This window comes from Protomyctophum parallelum (assembly GCF_964188405.1).
Source record: "Protomyctophum parallelum genome assembly, chromosome: 11".
Lineage (NCBI taxonomy): Eukaryota > Metazoa > Chordata > Actinopteri > Myctophiformes > Myctophidae > Protomyctophum > Protomyctophum parallelum.
This window is the reverse complement of record NC_139707.1, coordinates 46,187,874-46,212,581: the sequence shown is the minus strand read 5'-3', so window position 1 is coordinate 46,212,581 and position 24,708 is coordinate 46,187,874. Positions and strand designations below refer to the sequence as shown.

The 24,708-nt window shown below is 44.7% G+C and overlaps 1 protein-coding gene across 1 annotated transcript; it reads left to right on the top strand.

Annotated features, from left to right (window-relative positions):
• The first annotated feature begins 183 nt into the window (after positions 1 to 183).
• Positions 184 to 24,708, top strand: LOC310866409 (NACHT, LRR and PYD domains-containing protein 3-like). Its single transcript, XM_083776014.1, has 13 exons — positions 184 to 268; positions 1,577 to 1,690; positions 3,032 to 3,145; positions 4,059 to 4,172; positions 5,426 to 5,539; positions 6,793 to 6,878; positions 12,461 to 13,734; positions 14,821 to 15,326; positions 17,858 to 18,031; positions 18,822 to 18,995; positions 19,077 to 19,232; positions 21,644 to 21,684; positions 23,688 to 24,708. The coding sequence occupies exons 1-13, from the start codon at positions 189 to 191 to the stop codon at positions 24,254 to 24,256; spliced, it is 3,516 nt and encodes a 1,171-aa protein (XP_083632140.1). The 5' UTR covers positions 184 to 188; the 3' UTR covers positions 24,257 to 24,708.

Sequence of the window (24,708 nt, the reverse complement as noted above, 5' to 3'; positions counted from 1 at the left end):
TATCATATAGGAAAACTATTGGTGGAGAGGTTTATCTAACCCATGATATGCTTAGCTGTGATTGGACCATAGCAGTTTGGGGAGGGGCTTGGGATAGGTCTATTACTGTCAATGGTGTGACGTCAAGTTCTCTTTCTAAATACTGGATTGTTACGTCATTTTACTGTAGCTGATAATACAATATCTCTATGGAGAAAATGAGTGGGAGTTCTGCTTCTGGCATGTCATCGTTGACCTCTAGTGACGGAGACGACCCGACCGATGAAAGGTTTGAATTTACTCATTTCTCGTGCGTGTTTACAGATGCGTGCATGTTGTTACCGATCTAGCGCGACGCTGCTTTCAACCACCTTATCGCAGACGCACCGCTCTGTTCCTTATCGCAGACGCACTGCTCTGTTCCTTATCGCAGACGCACCGCTCTGTTCCTTATCGCAGACGCAGTGCTCTGTTCCTTATCGCAGACGCACCGCTCTGTTCCTTATCGCAGACGCACCGCTCTGTTCCTTATCGCAGACGCACCGCTCTGTTCCTTATCGCAGACGCACCGCTCTGTTCCTTATCGCAGACGCACCGCTCTGTTCCTTATCGCAGACGCACCGCTCTGTTCCTTATCGCAGACGCACCGCTCTGTTCCTTATCGCAGACGCACCGCTCTGTTCCTTATCGCAGACGCACCGCTCTGTTCCTTATCGCAGACGCACCGCTCTGTTCCTTATCGCAGACGCACCGCTCTGTTCCTGCAAAATACACTGAAGCATCATTAATCTACTCCATCGTGCAGCCGTGTTGCTCGTCAAAATAATGAAAAAGTTGTCAGGAGGACAGACGAGTGATGGATGTAAATAGATTTACAAGCTTACACTGACTCCGACTCATAAAACAATGTTTTCTCATAAAACAACGTTACATATGATTTTAACCGTTTTAAATTGTAATGTTGTTGTGTATATCCAAATAATAATAATGGATTATTTTTTTTATTTAGCTGGCAATATTAAAACTTAAAACACAACTATAGTTTTTTTCAACCAAGGTTGATGTTTTAGGTTGTTATTAGATAAAGTAAAAGATGAGTGTTTTCATTTGCTGCTTTCTTTCGTTTTAGGGATTTTAGCTGATTTTGACAGGGGGCGGGGGCATTCGAGCATGGGGCTAAATATGTATTTTCTTTTACAACATTTTATAGCAATTTATTTTTTGATTATTTATATTTATATTTATTTATATAATAAATTACATCTGGCCACAAAAGATCACAGGATCTACTGAAAGGGAAGGCTCACTGTGTGTATAGGCTCAATATGTCAGTTTGACACATTCAGTAGATCCTGTGATCTTATGTGGCCAGATGTAATTTCTTGGGGTCTATAGTAAATAAATAAAAAATACATCGCTATATATCTTTTTAAATAAATACATATTTAGCCCCATGCTTGAATGCCCCCGCCCCCCTGTCAAAAACAGCTAAATTCCTAAAACAAAAAGCTGCAAAATAAAAATATATATACACTCATCTTTTACTTTCTCTTATTTATAAATAAACTAAATCCTGTTGATCCTCTCTTTGTAGCAGGGTTGATCATCACAGAGCAGTCTCTCCTGTACCCAGCTGTGTCTCCATGAAGAGTGACTCGTCCATGCATGGACTTATTGATTTCAAAGATGGACACCACTCTACTGATCAAAGGTTGAAACATGAACTCCATTACAACGAACAGCTCCATCTGGTGTCTGAATTGTGTACTCCAAGTCAAATCAAACTTTATTTCTAAAGCATCTATCAGAGCAGATCTAATGGGGAGGGGCAGAAATGGCATCTATCTTAGCAGATCTAATGGGGAGGGGCAGAAATGGAGTAATGTGTTCACGTTTTATAGTGCCGGTGAGAAGGCGGGCAGCTGTGTTCTGCACTAGCTGTAAACGCCTAAGTGACGCCTGGTCGATGCCAATATACAAAGAGTTGCAATAATCTATTCTTGATGAAATCAAAGCGTGGATAACCATCTCCAGCTGTTTTTAGGGGAGGTAGGATTTGACCGTGGCGATGATTGGAAGAAGAGAGTTTTAACGACGGAGCTGATTTGTTTATTAAGTTTAAAATCTTTATCAAAAATAAAACCAAGAGGGGGGACAGTGGGACAGTCGGTAGTGTTGCCTCACCGCTAGAAGGTCCTGGGTTCGATTCCCGCTGTGGGCGCTGGGGGCGTGTTCTCTCCTCTGCGTCATCAATGCCCATACCCGAGGCGGGGTTGGTGAAAGGGCCTTTCTGTGTGGAGTTTGTATGTTCTCCTCGTTTCCCCTAGGGTAGGTACCCTCACATGTTCTCCCTGTGTCCCCTAGGGTTGGTACCCTCACATGTTCTCCCCATGTCCCCTAGGCTAGGTACCCTCATGTTCTCCCTGTGTCCACTAGGGTAGGTACCCTCACATGTTCTCCCCGTGTCCCCTAGGGTAGGTACCCTCACATGTTCTCCCTGTGTCCCCTAGGATAGGTACCCTCACATGTTATCCCCGTGTCCCCTAGGGTATGTACCCTCACATGTTCTTCCCGTGTCCCCTAGGGTAGCTACCCTCACATGTTCTGCCCGTGTCCCCTAGGGTAGGTACCCTCACATGTTCTCCCCGTGTCCCCTAGGGTAGGTACCCTCACATGTTCTCCCCGTGTCCCCTAGGGTAGGTACCCTCACATGTTCTCCCCGTGTCCCCTAGGGTAGGTATACCCTCACAAAAACATGCAGTAATCCTGGTCGGAATGTGTTAAGGAGATAACTGTTACAATTGCTCAATTCAACAGACCCATTCAGGATTCTAAAAACGCCTTCTCAATCCTGACCTAAATTTGAAGTGTTTAGAGAGGCACTTGTCTTTATCTCCTTGGGCAAATCATTCCATTGCACCGTTTGTACTACATGAAATACAAGCTACTGTTATGCTAATTACTGTCTGTTATTTACTTAGTAGTATTTCTAGTAGTATTATTCACTGTCTCTGTTGTTTATGTATTGTTATTTCTGTCTGTATGATTCCAGAAGTGTCCACCACAGAGCAGAGTCTCCAACTCCCAGCCTTCTGTCTGTGAAGAGTGACATGTCTAAAGGAATGCCTCCTGAATTCAGTAACGAACCTGGACCTCCTGATTCACAGTATGTCAACCCTCCTATAAATATATACAACACTGTAACACTATACAATATACACTATAACACTATACAATATACAGTATAACATATTTTATATTGCCGGTGAGAAGGCGGGCAGCTGTGTTCTGCGCTAGCTGTAAATGCCTGAGTGATGCCTGGTCGATGCCAATATACAAAGAGTTGCAATAATCTATTCTTGATGAAATCAAAGCGTGGATAACCATCTCCAGCTGTTTTTAGGGGAGGTAGGATTTGACCGTGGCGATGATTGGAAGAAGAGAGTTTTAACGACGGAGCTGATTTGTTTATTAAGTTTAAAATCTTTATCAAAAATAAAACCAAGAGGGGGGACAGTGGCACAGTCGGTAGTGTTGCCTCACCGCTAGAAGGTCCTGGGTTCGATTCCCGCTGTGGGCGCTGGGGGCGTGTTCTCTCCTCTGCGTCATCAATGCCCATACCCGAGGCGGGGTTGGTGAAAGGGCCTTTCTGTGTGGAGTTTGTATGTTCTCCTCGTTTCCCCTAGGGTAGGTACCCTCACATGTTCTCCCTGTGTCCCCTATGTAGGTACCCTCACATGTTCTCCCCGTGTCCCCTAGGGTAGGTATACCCTCACAAAAACATGCAGTAATCCTGGTCGGAATGTGTTAAGGAGATAACTGTTACAATTGCTCAATTCAACAGACCCATTCAGGATTCTAAAAACGCCTTCTCAATCCTGACCTAAATTTGAAGTGTTTAGAGAGGCACTTGTCTTTATCTCCTTTGGCAAATCATTCCATTGCACCGTTTGTACTACATGGAATACAAGCTACTGTTATGCTAATTACTGTCTGTTATTTACTTAGTATTATTTCTAGTAGTATTATTCACTGTCTCTGTTGTTTATGTATTGTTATTTATGTCTGTATGATTCCAGAAGTGTCCACCACAGAGCAGAGTCTCCAACTCCCAGCGTTCTGTCTGTGAAGAGTGACATGTCTAAAGGAATGCCTCCTGAATTCAGTAACGAACCTGGACCTCCTGATTCACAGTATGTCAACCCTCCTATAAATATATACAACACTATAACACTGTAACACTATACAATATACACTATAACACTATACAATATACACTATAACATATTTTATAGTGCCGGTGAGAAGGCGGGCAGCTGTGTTCTGCGCTAGCTGTAAACGCCTGAGTGATGCCTGGTCGATGCCAATATACAAAGAGTTGCAATAATCTATTCTTGATGAAATCAAAGCGTGGATAACCATCTCCAGCTGTTTTTAGGGGAGGTAGGATTTGACCGTGGCGATGATTGGAAGAAGAGAGTTTTAACGACGGAGCTGATTTGTTTATTAAGTTTAAAATCTTTATCAAAAATAAAACCAAGAGGGGGGACAGTGGCACAGTCGGTAGTGTTGCCTCACCGCTAGAAGGTCCTGGGTTCGATTCCCGCTGTGGGCGCTGGGGGCGTGTTCTCTCCTCTGCGTCATCAATGCCCATACCCGAGGCGGGGTTGGTGAAAGGGCCTTTCTGTGTGGAGTTTGTATGTTCTCCTCGTTTCCCCTAGGGTAGGTACCCTCACATGTTCTCCCTGTGTCCCCTAGGGTTGGTACCCTCACATGTTCTCCCCATGTCCCCTAGGGTAGGTACCCTCACATGTTCTCCCTGTGTCCCCTAGGGTAGGTACCCTCACATGTTCTCCCCGTGTCCCCTAGGGTAGGTACCCTCACATGTTCTCCCTGTGTCCCCTAGGATAGGTACCCTCACATGTTATCCCCGTGTCCCCTAGGGTATGTACCCTCACATGTTCTTCCCGTGTCCCCTAGGGTAGCTACCCTCACATGTTCTGCCCGTGTCCCCTAGGGTAGGTACCCTCACATGTTCTCCCCGTGTCCCCTAGGGTAGGTACCCTCACATGTTCTCCCCGTGTCCCCTAGGGTAGGTACCCTCACATGTTCTCCCCGTGTCCCCTAGGGTAGGTATACCCTCACAAAAACATGCAGTAATCCTGGTCGGAATGTGTTAAGGAGATAACTGTTACAATTGCTCAATTCAACAGACCCATTCAGGATTCTAAAAACGCCTTCTCAATCCTGACCTAAATTTGAAGTGTTTAGAGAGGCACTTGTCTTTATCTCCTTGGGCAAATCATTCCATTGCACCGTTTGTACTACATGGAATACAAGCTACTGTTATGCTAATTACTCTCTGTTATTTACTTAGTATTATTTCTAGTAGTATTATTCACTGTCTGTTGTTTATGTATTGTTATTTCTGTCTGTATGATTCCAGAAGTGTCCACCACAGAGCAGAGTCTCCAACTCCCAGCCTTCTGTCTGTGAAGAGTGACATGTCTAAAGGAATGCCTCCTGAATTCAGTAACGAACCTGGACCTCCTGATTCACAGTATGTCAACCCTCCTATAAATATATACAACACTATAACACTGTAACACTATACAATATACACTATAACACTATACAATATACACTATAACATATTTTATAGTGCCGGTGAGAAGGCGGGCAGCTGTGTTCTGCGCTAGCTGTAAACGCCTGAGTGATGCCTGGTCGATGCCAATATACAAAGAGTTGCAATAATCTATTCTTGATGAAATCAAAGCGTGGATAACCATCTCCAGCTGTTTTTAGGGGAGGTAGGATTTGACCGTGGCGATGATTGGAAGAAGAGAGTTTTAACGACGGAGCTGATTTGTTTATTAAGTTTAAAATCGTTATCAAAAATAAAACCAAGAGGGGGGACAGTGGCACAGTCGGTAGTGTTGCCTCACCGCTAGAAGGTCCTGGGTTCGATTCCCGCTGTGGGCGCTGGGGGCGTGTTCTCTCCTCTGCGTCATCAATGCCCATACCCGAGGCGGGGTTGGTGAAAGGGCCTTTCTGTGTGGAGTTTGTATGTTCTCCTCGTTTCCCCTAGGGTAGGTACCCTCACATGTTCTCCCTGTGTCCCCTAGGGTTGGTACCCTCACATGTTCTCCCCATGTCCCCTAGGGTAGGTACCCTCACATGTTCTCCCTGTGTCCCCTAGGGTAGGTACCCTCACATGTTCTCCCCGTGTCCCCTAGGGTAGGTACCCTCACATGTTCTCCCTGTGTCCCCTAGGATAGGTACCCTCACATGTTATCCCCGTGTCCCCTAGGGTATGTACCCTCACATGTTCTTCCCGTGTCCCCTAGGGTAGCTACCCTCACATGTTCTGCCCGTGTCCCCTAGGGTAGGTACCCTCACATGTTCTCCCCGTGTCCTCTAGGGTAGGTACCCTCACATGTTCTCCCCGTGTCCCCTAGGGTAGGTACCCTCACATGTTCTCCCCGTGTCCCCTAGGGTAGGTATACCCTCACAAAAACATGCAGTAATCCTGGTCGGAATGTGTTAAGGAGATAACTGTTACAATTGCTCAATTCAACAGACCCATTCAGGATTCTAAAAACGCCTTCTCAATCCTGACCTAAATTTGAAGTGTTTAGAGAGGCACTTGTCTTTATCTCCTTGGGCAAATCATTCCATTGCACCGTTTGTACTACATGGAATACAAGCTACTGTTATGCTAATTACTCTCTGTTATTTACTTAGTATTATTTCTAGTAGTATTATTCACTGTCTGTTGTTTATGTATTGTTATTTCTGTCTGTATGATTCCAGAAGTGTCCACCACAGAGCAGAGTCTCCAACTCCCAGCCTTCTGTCTGTGAAGAGTGACATGTCTAAAGGAATGCCTCCTGAATTCAGTAACGAACCTGGACCTCCTGATTCACAGTATGTCAACCCTCCTATAAATATATACAACACTATAACACTGTAACACTATACAATATACACTATAACACTATACAATATACACTATAACATATTTTATAGTGCCGGTGAGAAGGCGGGCAGCTGTGTTCTGCGCTAGCTGTAAACGCCTGAGTGATGCCTGGTCGATGCCAATATACAAAGAGTTGCAATAATCTATTCTTGATGAAATCAAAGCGTGGATAACCATCTCCAGCTGTTTTTAGGGGAGGTAGGATTTGACCGTGGCGATGATTGGAAGAAGAGAGTTTTAACGACGGAGCTGATTTGTTTATTAAGTTTAAAATCGTTATCAAAAATAAAACCAAGAGGGGGGACAGTGGCACAGTCGGTAGTGTTGCCTCACCGCTAGAAGGTCCTGGGTTCGATTCCCGCTGTGGGCGCTGGGGGCGTGTTCTCTCCTCTGCGTCATCAATGCCCATACCCGAGGCGGGGTTGGTGAAAGGGCCTTTCTGTGTGGAGTTTGTATGTTCTCCTCGTTTCCCCTAGGGTAGGTACCCTCACATGTTCTCCCTGTGTCCCCTAGGGTTGGTACCCTCACATGTTCTCCCCATGTCCCCTAGGGTAGGTACCCTCACATGTTCTCCCTGTGTCCCCTAGGGTAGGTACCCTCACATGTTCTCCCCGTGTCCCCTAGGGTAGGTACCCTCACATGTTCTCCCTGTGTCCCCTAGGATAGGTACCCTCACATGTTATCCCCGTGTCCCCTAGGGTATGTACCCTCACATGTTCTTCCCGTGTCCCCTAGGGTAGCTACCCTCACATGTTCTGCCCGTGTCCCCTAGGGTAGGTACCCTCACATGTTCTCCCCGTGTCCTCTAGGGTAGGTACCCTCACATGTTCTCCCCGTGTCCCCTAGGGTAGGTACCCTCACATGTTCTCCCCGTGTCCCCTAGGGTAGGTATACCCTCACAAAAACATGCAGTAATCCTGGTCGGAATGTGTTAAGGAGATAACTGTTACAATTGCTCAATTCAACAGACCCATTCAGGATTCTAAAAACGCCTTCTCAATCCTGACCTAAATTTGAAGTGTTTAGAGAGGCACTTGTCTTTATCTCCTTGGGCAAATCATTCCATTGCACTGTTTGTACTACATGGAATACAAGCTACTGTTATGCTAATTACTCTCTGTTATTTACTTAGTATTATTTCTAGTAGTATTATTCACTGTCTGTTGTTTATGTATTGTTATTTCTGTCTGTATGATTCCAGAAGTGTCCACCACAGAGCAGAGTCTCCAACTCCCAGCCTTCTGTCTGTGAAGAGTGACATGTCTAAAGGAATGCCTCCTGAATTCAGTAACGAACCTGGACCTCCTGATTCACAGTATGTCAACCCTCCTATAAATATATACAACACTATAACACTGTAACACTATACAATATACACTATAACACTATACAATATACACTATAACATATTTTATAGTGCCAGTGAGAAGGCGGGCAGCTGTGTTCTGCGCTAGCTGTAAACGCCTGAGTGATGCCTGGTCGATGCCAATATACAAAGAGTTGCAATAATCTATTCTTGATGAAATCAAAGCGTGGATAACCATCTCCAGCTGTTTTTAGGGGAGGTAGGATTTGACCGTGGCGATGATTGGAAGAAGAGAGTTTTAACGACGGAGCTGATTTGTTTATTAAGTTTAAAATCTTTATCAAAAATAAAACCAAGAGGGGGGACAGTGGCACAGTCGGTAGTGTTGCCTCACCGCTAGAAGGTCCTGGGTTCGATTCCCGCTGTGGGCGCTGGGGGCGTGTTCTCTCCTCTGCGTCATCAATGCCCATACCCGAGGCGGGGTTGGTGAAAGGGCCTTTCTGTGTGGAGTTTGTATGTTCTCCTCGTTTCCCCTAGGGTAGGTACCCTCACATGTTCTCCCTGTGTCCCCTAGGGTTGGTACCCTCACATGTTCTCCCCATGTCCCCTAGGGTAGGTACCCTCACATGTTCTCCCTGTGTCCCCTAGGGTAGGTACCCTCACATGTTCTCCCCGTGTCCCCTAGGGTAGGTACCCTCACATGTTCTTCCCGTGTCCCCTAGGGTAGCTACCCTCACATGTTCTGCCTGTGTCCCCTAGGGTAGGTACCCTCACATGTTCTCCCCGTGTCCCCTAGGGTAGGTACCCTCACATGTTCTCCCCGTGTCCCCTAGGGTAGGTACCCTCACATGTTCTCCCCGTGTCCCCTAGGGTAGGTATACCCTCACAAAAACATGCAGTAATCCTGGTCGGAATGTGTTAAGGAGATAACTGTTACAATTGCTCAATTCAACAGACCCATTCAGGATTCTAAAAACGCCTTCTCAATCCTGACCTAAATTTGAAGTGTTTAGAGAGGCACTTGTCTTTATCTCCTTGGGCAAATCATTCCATTGCACCGTTTGTACTACATGGAATACAAGCTACTGTTATGATAATTACTGTCTGTTATTTACTTAGTATTATTTCTAGTAGTATTATTCACTGTCTCTGTTGTTTATGTATTGTTATTTCTGTCTGTATGATTCCAGAAGTGTCCACCACAGAGCAGAGTCTCCAACTCCCAGCCTTCTGTCTGTGAAGAGTGACATGTCTAATGGAACGCCTCCTGAATTCAGTAACGAACCTGGACCTCCTGATTCACAGTATGTCAACCCTCCTATAAATATATACAACACTATAACACTGTAAGACAATACAATATACACTATAACACTATACAATATACACTATAACATATTTTATAGTGCCGGTGAGAAGGCGGGCAGCTGTGTTCTGCGCTAGCTGTAAACGCCTGAGTGATGCCTGGTCGATGCCAATATACAAAGAGTTGCAATAATCTATTCTTGATTAAATCAAAGCGTGGATAACCATCTCCAGCTGTTTTTAGGGGAGGTAGGATTTGACCGTGGCGATGATTGGAAGAAGAGAGTTTTAACGACGGAGCTGATTTGTTTATTAAGTTTAAAATCGTTATCAAAAATAAAACCAAGAGGGGGGACAGTGGCACAGTCGGTAGTGTTGCCTCACCGCTAGAAGGTCCTGGGTTCGATTCCCGCTGTGGGCGCTGGGGGCGTGTTCTCTCCTCTGCGTCATCAATGCCCATACCCGAGGCGGGGTTGGTGAAAGGGCCTTTCTGTGTGGAGTTTGTATGTTCTCCTCGTTTCCCCTAGGGTAGGTACCCTCACATGTTCTCCCTGTGTCCCCTAGGGTTGGTACCCTCACATGTTCTCCCCATGTCCCCTAGGGTAGGTACCCTCACATGTTCTCCCCGTGTCCCCTAGGGTAGGTACCCTCACATGTTCTCCCCGTGTCCCCTAGGGTAGGTACCCTCACATGTTCTCCCTGTGTCCCCTAGGATACGTACCCTCACATGTTATCCCCGTGTCCCCTAGGGTATGTACCCTCACATGTTCTTCCTGTGTCCCCTAGGGTAGCTACCCTCACATGTTCTGCCCGTGTCCCCTAGGGTAGGTACCCTCACATGTTCTCCCCGTGTCCCCTAGGGTAGGTACCCTCACATGTTCTCCCCGTGTCCCCTAGGGTAGGTACCCTCACATGTTCTCCCCGTGTCCCCTAGGGTAGGTATACCCTCACAAAAACATGCAGTAATCCTGGTCGGAATGTGTTAAGGAGATAACTGTTACAATTGCTCAATTCAACAGACCCATTCAGGATTCTAAAAACGCCTTCTCAATCCTGACCTAAATTTGAAGTGTTTAGAGAGGCACTTGTCTTTATCTCCTTGGGCAAATCATTCCATTGCACCGTTTGTACTACATGGAATACAAGCTACTGTTATGCTTATAATTACTGTCTGTTATTTACTTAGTATTATTTCTAGTAGTATTATTCACTGTCTCTGTTGTTTATGTATTGTTATTTCTGTCTGTATGATTCCAGAAGTGTCCACCACAGAGCAGAGTCTCCAACTCCCAGCCTTCTGTCTGTGAAGAGTGACATGTCTAAAGGAATGCCTCCTGAATTCAGTAACGAACCTGGACCTCCTGATTCACAGTATGTCAACCCTCCTATAAATATATACAACACTATAACACTATACAATATACACTATAACATATTTTATAGTGCCGGTGAGAAGGCGGGCAGCTGTGTTCTGCGCTAGCTGTAAACGCCTGAGTGATGCCTGGTCTATGCCAATATACAAAAAGTTGCAATAATCCACTCATGGACCAATCATGATCTCCCACTCCATATAAGGCCTCCTGAGACACTCCTCTGGTGCTTTTTGCCTCTGCCCAGAAGTCAGGGAATATACTGTGGTAAAACAAGAAACAAAAGTCATAACCTTGATACATACAATGGTAAATAATAAAGACAAAATAACAATACATTTGGAAAACAGCACAGGGACAATGTTAATACCGGTTTTAGTGTGTGCACCCACCAGACTATTGAACAAGGCCCCTGGCTATTGTCTCTTGGTGTATTGTAGTGGAGTGTTATGACTGTGATGTGCTGTTAGTGCCGTTAGTGGCACGGTGAACTGCCACAGTTGTCACTGTACAATACTTTAAAACAGTTGTCATGTTGCACACATGCCTAAAATTGCTGTTATTTGCGCCGCCCAGCTTGTCACACTCCAGGCTGCATGAACAGTGCTGCTCGGGCGCTGTTTTCTGCCCCCTCAATGTCCCAAAGTTCTCTGTTGTACTCCGTCTCCCCACACTGGCACGGTTAGCCAAGTTAGCCATGTGCTATCCATGTTTGAGGGTTTTCTCTTCAGTGAAAAGTCAACAAACAGAACACGGTGACATGCATGCTGATCTTCCTTAATAATAAAAGAAAGGCTTAGCCCGTCCAGTGGCTTTATAGTTAGGCTATAGGCTGCTCAGATCTGGACTGGACTTATTTATGTTTTAGAATAGAACCGGCGGACCTCTGTACTGTAGACACGCAGATGCATGCATGCAGTTGTTTATTGATGATTAAGCCTACAACAATTTATTTATATATATACCGTTAGATACATATGTATAATTATATTCTATTGTCTTCATATATATGTATCTATATATTCTATTGTCTTCATATATATGTATATATTCTATTGTCTTCATATATATGTATCTATATGTATATATTCTATTGTCTTCATCTATATGTATAATATTCTATTGTCTTCATCTCCACAGAGAGACATTCAGAAACACACCTGGACAGAAGACATTCAGTCAAACCACACCTGGACACAGTAAGACTTGACACATTTTACACTAACATTTTATTTCAATGAATGAAATGTTTAAATAGCAGCAGACTCATCAGATTAAATATACTCGTTGTATTCCTGTCTCATTGTCCAAATCCAAATATAAAATATGATAAACACATACATTTAGACAAAAAAAACGATCCAATGTTGTTTATTTTAGCCAATTTTCTCCTTTTTTCTTTTACAAATTTAGATTTTCTGGAGGATACATACATAGTTGTTTTAATGCTATGGATTGTTCAATGTAAAGTTGTAAATGAAGCATAATGTTTAACATGTATTAATTGTCTCCTCATATCAGATGTCTGTCTGCCGGAGTATGTAAAGGTCTATAAGGTCACTTTGGACGGTCTTGATCATGCGACATACGTCACTGAACATCCCTCCCTCTCCAACATCTACACAGACCTCCACCTATCAGCGGGAGGGAGTGAGGGGGTTAATCAGCAACATGAGGTGTGGCAGCTTGAGACCGCCTCCAGCATGAAGACCCTCTATGACGTCCTAATCAAGTGCCGTGCCATCTTTCAGACCGTCCTCCCTGGCAGAGACACACCCAGCAGCAGAGTTCTGACCAATGGCATCGCTGGCATCGGGAAGACATTCTCTGTGCGTAAGTTCGCTCTGGACTGGGCAAGAGGTTTGGAGAACCAAGATATAGATCTCCTGCTTCCCTTCGCATTCCGGGAGCTGAACTTGGTCCGAGATGAGCAGCACAGTCTTCTCTCACTGATCCATGGTTTCCATCCAACGTTAAAGAAGGTCACAGCAGAGCAGCTCGCTGCCTGGAAAGTTGGCTTCATCTTCGATGGTCTCGATGAAAGCAGGTTTCCGCTGAAATTCCAGAACATCGACGTCTATTCTGACTCCTTCGACAACAATGACGTCGTCTCTGATGTCATGGTGACATCATCGGTGGGCCTGCTGTTGACGAACCTCATCAAGAGGAATCTGCTCCCCTCGGCTCTCTTCTGGATAACCACCAGACCTGCAGCAGCCAATCAAATCCCTCCTGAATGCGTTGACATGGTGACAGAAATACGAGGGTTCACAGACCCCCAGAAGGAGGAGTTCTTCAGGAAGATGTTCAGTGATGATGAGGAGCTGGCCAGCACCATCATCTCACACGTGAAGACATCAAAAAGCATCCACATCATGTGTCACATCCCAGTCTTCTGTTGGATGACCGCTACTGTTGTGGAGGACCTGGTGAAGACAGACCAGACAGGACAGATGCCCAAGAACCTGACCGGGATGTTCAGCCTCTTCATATCGCTCCTGATAAAACGGATGAAGACGAAGTATGATGAGACTGACAGGGATGTTCTTCTGATGCTGTGCCTGCTGGCGTTTAAACATCTGAAGAAAGGCAGCGTCACGTTCTACCAAGAAGACCTGGAAGAGTGTGGTCTGGATGTGAACCACGCCGCGCTGTACTCGGGAGTGTGCACAGAGATCTTCAAAGAAGAGACCGTTCAATCTCAGAGAAAGATCTACAGCTTTGTTCATCTGAGCATCCAGGAGTTCCTGGCTGCAGTCTACCTGATGCACTGTTTCACACAGGAGAACATGAAGGTACTGAAGTCATCCCTGGGAGGAGGAGGAGGAGAAGGAGAAGGAGGAGAAGAAGAAGAAGAAGAAGAAGCCGTCACTGAAACTGTCAGTTCCTCCAAGGAACTGACATCTGATGTCAGTTTCTTGAAGGACTTGACACATGACCTGCAGAGGAGAAGACAGAAACTGACATCTGATGTCAGTTCCTTGAAGGACTTGACAGATGACCTGCAGAGAGCCAACGAAAAGGTTAAAGAAGCCCTGAAGAGTTTGGGAGAAGGAGGAGGAGGAGGAGGAGGAGGAGGAGGAGGAGACGTCTTCCTGCAGAGAGCCATGGAAGGAGGAGGTGGAGAAGAAGAAGAAGAAGAAGACGTCTTCCTGCAGAGAGCCATTGAAGAATCCCTGAAGAGTATGGAAGGAGGAGGAGGAGGAGAAGACTTATTCCTGCAGAGAGCCATGGAAGGAGGAGGAGGAGAAGAAGGAGAAGACTTATTCCTGCAGAGAGCCATGGAAGGAGGAGGAGAAGAAGGAGAAGACTTATTCCTGCAGAGAGCCATGGAAGGAGGAGGAGAAGAAGGAGAAGACTTATTCCTGCAGAGAGCCATGGAAGGAGGAGGAGGAGGAGGAGGAGAAGAAGGAGAAGACTTATTCCTGCAGAGAGCCATGGAAGAATCCCTGAAGAGTATGGGAGGAGGAGGAGGAGAAGAAGAAGAAGGAGAAGACTTATTCCTGCAGAGAGCCATGGAAGAATCCCTGAAGAGTATGGGAGGAGGAGGAGGAGGAGAAGAAGAAGAAGGAGAAGACTTATTCCTGCAGAGAGCCATGGAAGAATCCCTGAAGAGTATGGAAGGAGGAGGAGGAGGAGGAGGAGGAGAAGACTTATTCCTGCAGAGAGACATGGAAGAATCCCTGAAGAGTATGGAAGGAGGAGGAGGAGGAGGAGAAGAAGAAGAAGAAGCCGTCACTGAAACTGTCAGTTCCTCCAGTTCCTTGGAGGACTTGAGACAGGACCTGCAGAGAGCCATCGAAAAGGTTAAAGAAGCCCTGAAGAGTTTGGGAGGAGGAGGAGAAGGAGAAGAAGAAGAAGACACACAGAGGAACATGAAGGTACTGAAGACATTCCTGGGAGATGATGTCAGTTCCTTGGAGGACTTCCTGCAGAGAGCCAGCGAAAAAGCCCTGAAGAGTAAGAACGGCCACCTGGACCTCTTTGTCCGCTTCCTTCATGGCCTCTCACTGGAGTCCAACCAGAGTCTGTTAGGAGGCCTGCTGGGTCACACAGAGAACAGTCCAGAGAGCATCCAGAGAGTCATCAACAACCTGAAGGAGATGAAACTGAAAGATGGGAGTCTCTCTCCTGACAGATTCATCAACATCTTCCACTGTCTGATGGAGATGAACGACCACTCAGTACATCAGGAGATCCAACAGTACCTGAAGTCAGCGGACAGATCAAAGACAAAACTGTCTGAGAGCCAGTGTTCAGCTCTGGCCTTCATGCTGATGACGGCAGAGGAGGTTCTGGAGGAGTTTGACCTGCAACAATACACCACATCAACATTATGGGGGACATCCAGACTACTCCCAGCTGTGAGGAACAGCAGAAAGGCTCGGTTAGTAGTCATGTGGATAGAAAACCTGTTAGAATCAATCTACCATCACACCTAATTACTATAATAATAATCAGGTCACTGTGTGTGCGTGTGCGTGAGAACAAAGTAAAAAGAATAAATAAGATAACATTCATAGATCAATAGATCAAAGTTACACACTGTAGTATTAAACCATTTTGGCGGGAACCCCTTTTGGCGTTAGCATTATGTTATGCTTTAGCTATTGAAAAATAGCAGATCTACAAGCTCATAGCGCGCCACCGAGTGGCGCGATATGAGCTTCTAGGTCTGCTATATTAATCGAAGAACGACTGACATAGAAACATAGCTTTTTCAGAAAACTGTCAGGATGTAGAAGACATTTTTAGAATCTGATCTCAGGTCAGAATGGGTTAATACAGATTATCTGTCTTTCACTTTGATGTTTTCTGGTTCCCTGTTCTTATTAGGGCTGTCAGTTCACCTCTATAATCCAATTCGAATTTCATTGCTTCATTATTTGTAATTTTCGAAAATATTCGAATATTTACATTGTTTATTTTAGCTCATATTTAGCCTATAATAATACACAGAATATAATACGATGCACGTTCTGTCCACTAGAGGGCCCCCCCTTCCAAACGACAAAGCAGTACTTTCAGCACACGTAATAATGGTTTTCACGGCACAAAATAGCGTTTAAACTGTTTTATTGAGCACAGTGCACTCAGCACGGTAAGATTGTTGTCTGTCTATAGTGCAAATGCATTTTACAGTGAACGTGAAACGTAAAACGACAGGCCTAGCGCGAGACCCACCGAATGCTTGTGTTTCCACGGACATTATGTCATGTCATTGCGGTCACTCTAAGCGCCGCCGCTCCTCCGGACATTTCGGAACTTTTCGGGGGTACCGCCTGGGTTCTGCGCGACGGGCTTGACCATGCGGAGTAGCCCTCGTCGCCCCGCTCAGGACCCACGGAACCGCGGGCTTGTCAGCGGCGGTACCGCGAGGCCACGGGGCCTAGAACGCACGAAAATCGAGCCTCCGAAAATATTCTCGAGACATTTCGACGTTTTTGACCGCGTGCTCAGCCTTTGCAATCGGTGCCCTTGTCACCTTCGTGTAGCTGGCTAGTCTCCGCTCATTTATCACCGGGCCACTAAGCCGTCTCTATTACGGTCGCGAGGCCACGGGGTCCGGAACCCGGCCCACATTCGCTCGAGACGTAAACGTGCACGTTTTCACATGCAGTGGAAGCGGCCGGGGAGATTTCACAGCGGTAGATTCGTTACTCAATACATTTATTGAGCGGATAAAATAACATAAAACAAAATAAAAATATTAAATAGAATTAATAAATGATAAAAGCTCCATTCGAATGGCAATTTTAGCTTTCGAATATATATATATTTTTTAATATTCTAATTTCTTTCATATTATTCTTATATGACCTGTCAATATCTGACCAACTAGACTGTTCTTATATGACCTGTCAATATCTTTACATTACACTTTATAGTTCATTTCATTGTCTCCACCAGGCCGAAGGCATGGGGGGAGAGTATGTTTTGCACTCCGTCCGTCCGTCCGTCCGTGTGTCCGTCCGTCCGTGTGTCCGTGAGCAGCTAATCTCGGCCACCGTTAACCCGGTCGATGCCAAATTTTGCACACACACTCCCTGGATGCCAACGATGAACCTCTGCCCCAAACTTTCCAGAACGGCCTGTTATAGCGCCACCAAGAGGCCGCTTTGTGCAAAACAAGTTTTTGCACAGTACACCTACAGATTTTGTCCAAACATCACGCAAATTGGTACACAGTCTCTCTAGAGCCATTCAACGAAATCGGTCTTTCAGATTTCCAGAACGGCCTGTTATAGCGCCACCAGGAGGCCGCTCCAGGAGGCCGCTTTGTGCAAAACAAGTTTTTGCACAGTACACCTACAGATTTTGTCCAAACATCACGCAAATTGGTACACAGTCTCTCTAGAGCCATTCAACGAAACCAGTCTTTCAGATTTCCAGAACGGCCTGTTATAGCGCCACCAGGAGGCCGCTTTGTGCAAAACAAGTTTTTGCACAGTACACCTACAGATTTTGTCCAAACATCACGCAAATTGGTACACAGTCTCTCTAGAGCCATTCAACAAAACCAGTCTTTCAGATTTCTCAGACTCCATCCTGATTGGTTAAGATTGGCTTCCAAAGTTCACAGGAGTGCTCAGTTTCAAACAAAATGCTGCAAATCATGAACACATCGCGTGATTTCCGTGAAATTGTGCACCCACATTCCCACTAGGCCGAGGACGAAATGCGACATGAACAATTTCAACTCAGCCTCAAGGTGGCGCTATAACTGGCCGAAAACTGTTTTTACCTCTAACTGCACGGATCTGTGGATAACTTTGTATGCCAACTCCCTAGAGGCCAAGGAAAAACCTGCTCATCCTGGTGGAGACCTGTGCCCAGAAGGGCACTTTTTCTAGTTGGACATGCATTTGATCTAATCTGTGTTAATGATCACTGATTTTACATCATCTACATTTACAGACTTGTTGGCTGTCGACTCAACAAGGCAGAATGTGAGATTGTGGCTTCAGCTCTCAGCTCTAATCCTTCACATCTAAGAGAATTGGACATCAGTTATAATGACATAACGGATCCATCCATGGACCTGCTCTCTGCTGCATTGAAGAGTCCAAACTGTCATCTGGAGATACTGAGGTCACATTATTATTTACATTAGTTATGTTTTATTATTTATAGTTTCATTCTTAATAATAAGAGTGTTGATAAATTTGACATCATGGTATCCCACTGATTAGAATAATAATATGGTCAGAGTTTGTGTTGTCTAGTTCACACTCTCACATCACAATGCTACGGTACAGTAACTACAATATGTGATCCATCATGGCTGCTAGGGGATTATCATTATCAATGCTACGGTACAGTAACTACAATATGTGATCCATCATGGCTGCTAGGGAATTATCATTATCAATGCTACGGTACAGTAACTACAATATGTGATCCATCATGGCTGCTAGGGGATTATAATTATCAATGCTACGGTACAGTAACTACAATATGTGATCCATCATGGCTGCTAGGGGATTATCATTATCAATGCTACGGTACAGTAACTACAATATGTGATCCATCATGGCTGCTAGGGAATTATCATTATCAATGCTACGGTACAGTAACTACAATATGTGATCCATCATGGCTGCTAGGGGATTATCATTATCAATGCTACGATACAGTAACTACAATATGTGATCCATCATGGCTGCTAGGGAATTATCATTATGTGAACTAATGGGGTACAGTGATTACAGTATGTAGTCATGTTGGCACGCACACTTACACACACACAATTCCTATGTTGGAAGATTAAGATTATGATGATTTACTTCATATTATCCCTGCCTGCCTTCTCTTTCCATCCCTTGGGGTCTTTACTCCAAACCTCTGATATTCAGTCCAGATATTTCATGTGTAATTACAGACTTGCTGGCTGTAAATTCACTCAGACAGGATTTGAAGTTCTGCTCTCAGCTCTCAGCTCTAATCTGCTCCATCTGAAAGAATTGGACCTCAGTTTCATCTGCCTGCAGGAATCACAACTGCTCCAGCTCTCTGCGTTACTGAAGAGTCCACAGTGTGGACTGCAGATCCTGGGGTAAAGAATGTGTGTTCTCTCTGTGTGGATCTCTACTTGAACATCAACACAGCACTTTGTTAAATGTGTATTTCTCTGCAGGTTGTCAGGCTGTGGAGTCACAGAGGAAGGCTGTTCTTCTCTGGCTTCAGCTGTGACCTCCAACCCCTCCTCCCAGCTGAAACAGCTGGACTTGAACTTCAGCCACTTGGGAGACTCTGCTCTGAAGAAGCTGTCTGCTGCCCTGGAGACTGTCAAGTGAGTAGACTTGTGTAGAGCGGCCGTCAAAGGTTCCAGGTTAAATTCCAGGCTCCTCCTGGCTGCTACATGTCCAAGTGTCCTTGAGCAAGAATCTCTGAACCCCTAACAGCTCCCGATGAGCATGCATGTTTTCCTCTGCCATCGGTGGGTGAATGTGAACTACATTGTAATGTAAAGCACTTTGGAGAAAAGCGCTTTATAAATGCAGTTTCCCATATTATCATATCATATTACCATATGATCCATGGTTCATTCTAGCAGAGATTTAATATACAGTAGATAGTGTTTATGTTCCATGGTTCTATAACATATATTAATATACAGTAGATATTGTCTATGTTCCATGGTTCTATAACATAGATTTAATATACAGTAGATAGTGTCTATGTTCCATGGTTCTATAACATAGATTAATATACAGTAGATAGTGTCTATGTTCCATGGTTCTATAACATAGATTAATATACAGTAGATAGTGTCTATGTTCCATGGTTCTATAACATAGATTAATATACAGTAGATAGTGTCTATGTTCCATGGTTCTTTAACATAGATTAATATACAGTAGATAGTGTCTATGTTCCATGGTTTCTATAACATAGATTAATATACAGTAGATAGTGTCTATGTTCCATGGTTCTTTAACATAGATTAATATACAGTAGATAGTGTCTATGTTCCATGGTTTCTATAACATAGATTAATATACAGTAGATAGTGTCTATGTTCCAGGTATATATATCCGAACATTGATATATTATTGTCTATTTTTTATGTCCAATGTATTTGTATTTGGTTCATAAAGTTAACATAACTATAACTAAATGCATTTGAAATTAAATAAAAAAATTACTTTTCAGGATTCCAATAAAAAAATAGCAAAATAATTATTCAGGATTTCAGTTCAAATAATAGCAAAAATAGCTGATCCACAAGCTCAAAACGCGTCTCATTGCGGCGTGTTTTGAGCTTGTAGATTGGCTGTTTTTGCTACGACAGTAGTGTGCAATGTAATGTGTAATATGTGTCCCTCTGGGGTGAGGGTGGAAATATAGCAGAACTCTGACTAGGGAGATAGGTGGGTTATTGTTCTGAGTTTCCATTAATGTAGAATGTAATTAGATGTAATTACTTACCTCTGTCATCGGTGTATGAATGTGTGTGTGAATGGGTGAATGTAATGCACATGTAGTAAATCGCCTTGGATAAAGGTGCTATATAAATGCACCATTTACCATTTACATACAGTACGTGAGGGACTTCATATATATATATATATTTTTTCTTTTCTTTTTTTAATATATAGTTTATTTTAAACCAAAAAGGCTCTTTCACACACTTATGCCAGTGACCACCCTCCTTATTTGTGCCAATGTTGGCACTGGTGCCTAAGGTTGCCTATAGACAATTTTAAAATGGCCAATTACAAGCTCCGTTGTAACCAAATGGACCCAAAACAATCTCAGATTTAAAGGTGCAATAGACCACTAGATGTTGCTCTCTGAACACCTCTGTTGCATGAGGGTTCTTGCTTGACTCACATCTGTTCTGTAGGGCAGAAATATTATGCAGTTTGCAACGCTGCAATATGGTAGCCTGGCCAGTGTTCATTTTGACAGCTAATTCCAATTTAGTCTTTTGAATAACACACGCTTTAGTTTTAGTCCTATTTTACTCATCTGAAATCGTCTAGTCTTAGTCTAGTCTTAGTGTTAGTCAACAAACCTGGCGGCAGCTGCCTCCAAGCGTTCCTTTAGGGGGGAAAGTACAAAGTTGCCCACCCCTGTATTATAACATTAATATACAGTAGAGTCGGTGTCTATGTGTTCCATGGTTCTATTTCTAACATTTGGAATGTACAGTGATTGATACAGACAGTGATTTACAGTGAGTGTTATGATGTTCACCATGATATACTAGAATGATAAACAGCATCTAAATCTAAACGGTGTTCTAAATGACATCATAGTCTAAAGACATGAGGATAGAAGTATTGATATATTTAACTTGTCTATAATCTATCTATAGAGATGATAGAAGTATCAGTGTTATAAATAATATCTCTAATTTAACACTGATTGAACTAGAAACATGTGCTCCTCAGAACACAGGTCTCCACCAGGACGGCTAGCTTATTGTGGGCCAGCAATGTTTCACAGGCAATCGTTCATGATTTGAAGCATTTTGTTCAAAACGAGACACTCCTCAATCTAATCCAAATCTGAGAGATACGTCTTAATCACATGACCATAGAGATATGGTACCAATGTGTGTGATGTTTGGACAGAGTCTGTGGGAGAATGATGACAAAATGTGTTTGGTAAATATTTGGTGGGCCTAAAACAGGCCGATGTGAGACATTAAGCAGCAGGTTTTGACTTGATTCATTGTTGTTCTACTTCCTACAGTGTGAATCATGGAGGAGAACACTGGACTAAAGCTCAACGCTGTGAGTCTGTCTGTCTGTCTGTCTGTCTAACCCATGTAGACCTGAGGACGATTCTACAAATGTCTTGTAAATCCTGACAGTTTTCTGAAAAACCCTATGTTTATATGTCAGTGGTTCTCACAGGGTCAAACCCTATGTTTCTATGTCAGTGGTTCTCACAGGGTTAAACCCTATGTTTCTATGTCAGTGGTTCTCACAGGGTTAAACCCTATGTTTCTATGTCAGTGGTTCTCACAGGGTTAAACCCTATGTTTCTATGTCAGTGGTTCTCACAGGGTTAAACCCTATGTTTATATGTCAGTGGTTCTCACAGGGTTAAACCCTATGTTTCTATGTCAGTGGTTCTCACAGGGTTAAACCCTAGGTTTATATGTCAGTGGTTCTCACAGGGTTAAACCCTATGTTTCTATGTCAGTGGTTCTCACAGGGTTAAACCCTATGTTTCTATGTCAGTGGTTCTCACAGGGTTAAACCCTATGTTTATATGTCAGTGGTTCTCACAGGGTTAAACCCTATGTTTATATGTCAGTGGTTCTCACAGGGTTAAACCCTATGTTTATATGTTAGTGGTTCTCACAGGGTTAAACCCTATGTTTCTATGTCAGTGGTTCTCACAGGGTTAAACCCTATGTTTCTATGTCAGTGGTTCTCACAGGGTTAAACCCTATGTTTATATGTCAGTGGTTCTCACAGGGTTAAACCCTATGTTTATATGTTAGTGGTTCTCACAGGGTTAAACCCTATGTTTCTATGTTAGTGGTTCTCAAACTATTTTCATGTCAAGGACCCCCAAACATATTGTTTACACTGTTACACCCACACTGTTACACCCACACTATTACAGCCACCATCATAGCAGGTACTTTCTGAAAACTGTCAGGATTTAGAAGACATTCGCAGAATCTACAAATGTCTTCTAAATCCTGACAGTTTTCAGAAAAAAAGCCATGTTTCTGTCAGTCGTTCTCAAAGATTTTAGTTAAAAACGTTCTGAAAGAATATATATATTCAAAGATTTGTGCCACGTTTTCACGTTTTTCAAAAATAGCAGACCTACAAGCTCATAGCGTGGCACTCCGCAATGAGCCCGCGCGCATGTGTGCGCCCGCACGCATAATGTGCGTGTGTGCGCCCGCACGCATGTGTGCGCACACGCATGTGTGCGTGTGTGTGCACGCATGTGTGCGTGTGTGTGCACGCATGTGTGCATGTGTGTGTGTGCGCGCGTGCATATGTGTGTGTGTGTGGGCGCGCGCACATGTGTGCGTGTGCGCGTGCGCATGTGTGCGCGTGCGCATGTGTGCGTGTGTACGCACGCCCATGTGTGCGCGCATATGTGCGTGTGTGCGCGAGCGCATGCATGTGTGCGCACGCATGTGTGCGTGTGTGCGCGTGCACATGTTCTGAAAGAATATATATATTCAAAGATTTGCGCCACATTTTCACAATAAAAAAAAAATAGCAGACCTACAAGCTCACAGCCCGCGCGCATGTGTGCGTGTGTGTGTGCGCGCGTGCATGTGTGTGCGTGTGTGTGTGTGCGTGCATGTTCTGAAAGAATATATATATTCAAAGATTTGCGCCACATTTTCACAATTTTTAAAAAATAGCAGACCTACAAGCTCATGAGCTCATGAGCTATGAGCCCACGCGCATGTGTGCGCTATGAGCCCGCACGCATGTGTGCGTGTGTGTGTGTGTGCATGCGTGTGTTCTGAAAGAATATATATATTCTTATATTATATTATTAAGATTTGCGACACATTTTCACGATAAAAAAAAAAAAGCAGACTTTCAAGCTCATAGCGCGGCACTCTGTGTGTGTGTGTGTGTGTGCGCGAGCGTGTGTGTGTGTGCACGCACGCATGTGTGCGCGTGCGTGCGCATGTGTGCGTGATGATACGTGTGCGTGCGTGCGCGATGATACGTGCACGTGCGTGCGCCGTGAACGTATCATTCAGTGAAGGATGTATTTAATGTGTACTGTGTTGTTTTCTCATCAGATTTCCAGCGTCTCACTCTGGACACAAACACAGCAAGCTGTGACCTCTCTCTGTCTGAGAACAACAGGAAGGTGACTCAGGATGGTCAGCGTCATTCATATCCTGACCATCCTGACAGGTTTCAGTACTTTGATCAGGTTCTGAGTTCAGAGAGTCTAGATGAACGCTGCTACAGTGAGGTACAGTTCAGTGGAACGGTTTGGATAGGAGTGGCTGACGGAGACATCAGTAGGAAAGGAGACAGTCTGGACTGTATGCTTGGATACAATGAACATTCCTGGAGTCTGCTCTGTGATGATGGTCAGCATGGTGACCATTACTCTGTCTTTCACAATAGTAAGCAGACTGTCCCTCCTATCCGTCCCTCTGGCTCCAACAGAGTAGCTGTGTATCTGGACCGTCCCGCTGGGACTCTGTCCTTCTACAGAGTGTTAGAGGACACTCTGACTCACCTGTACACCGTCCAGAACACGTTCACTGAACCGCTATACGCTGGGTTCCATGTTAGGCCTGACTCCTCTGTGTCTCTGTGTGAGGACAGACGGGCTGTGAGGACAGACGGGCTGTGAGGACAGACGGGCTGTGAGGACAGACAGGCTGTGAGGACAGACAGGCAGACAGGCTGTGAGGACAGACAGGCTGTGAGGACAGACAGGCAGACAGGCTGTGAGGGCAGACAGACAGGCTGTGAGGACAGACAGGCAGACTGTGAGGACAGACGGGCTGTGAGGACAGACAGACAGGCTGTGAGGACAGACAGACAGGCTGTGAGGACAGACAGACAGACGGGCTGTGAGGACAGACAGACAGGCTGTGAGGACAGAGAGACAGGCTGTGAGGACAGAGAGACAGGCTGTGAGGACAGACAGACAGGCTGTGAGGACAGACAGGCTGTGAGGACAGACAGGCAGGCTGTGAGGACAGACAGGCTGTGAGGACAGACAGGCTGTGAGGACAGACAGGCAGGCTGTGAGGACAGACAGACAGGCTGTGAGGACAGACAGGCTGTGAGGACAGACAG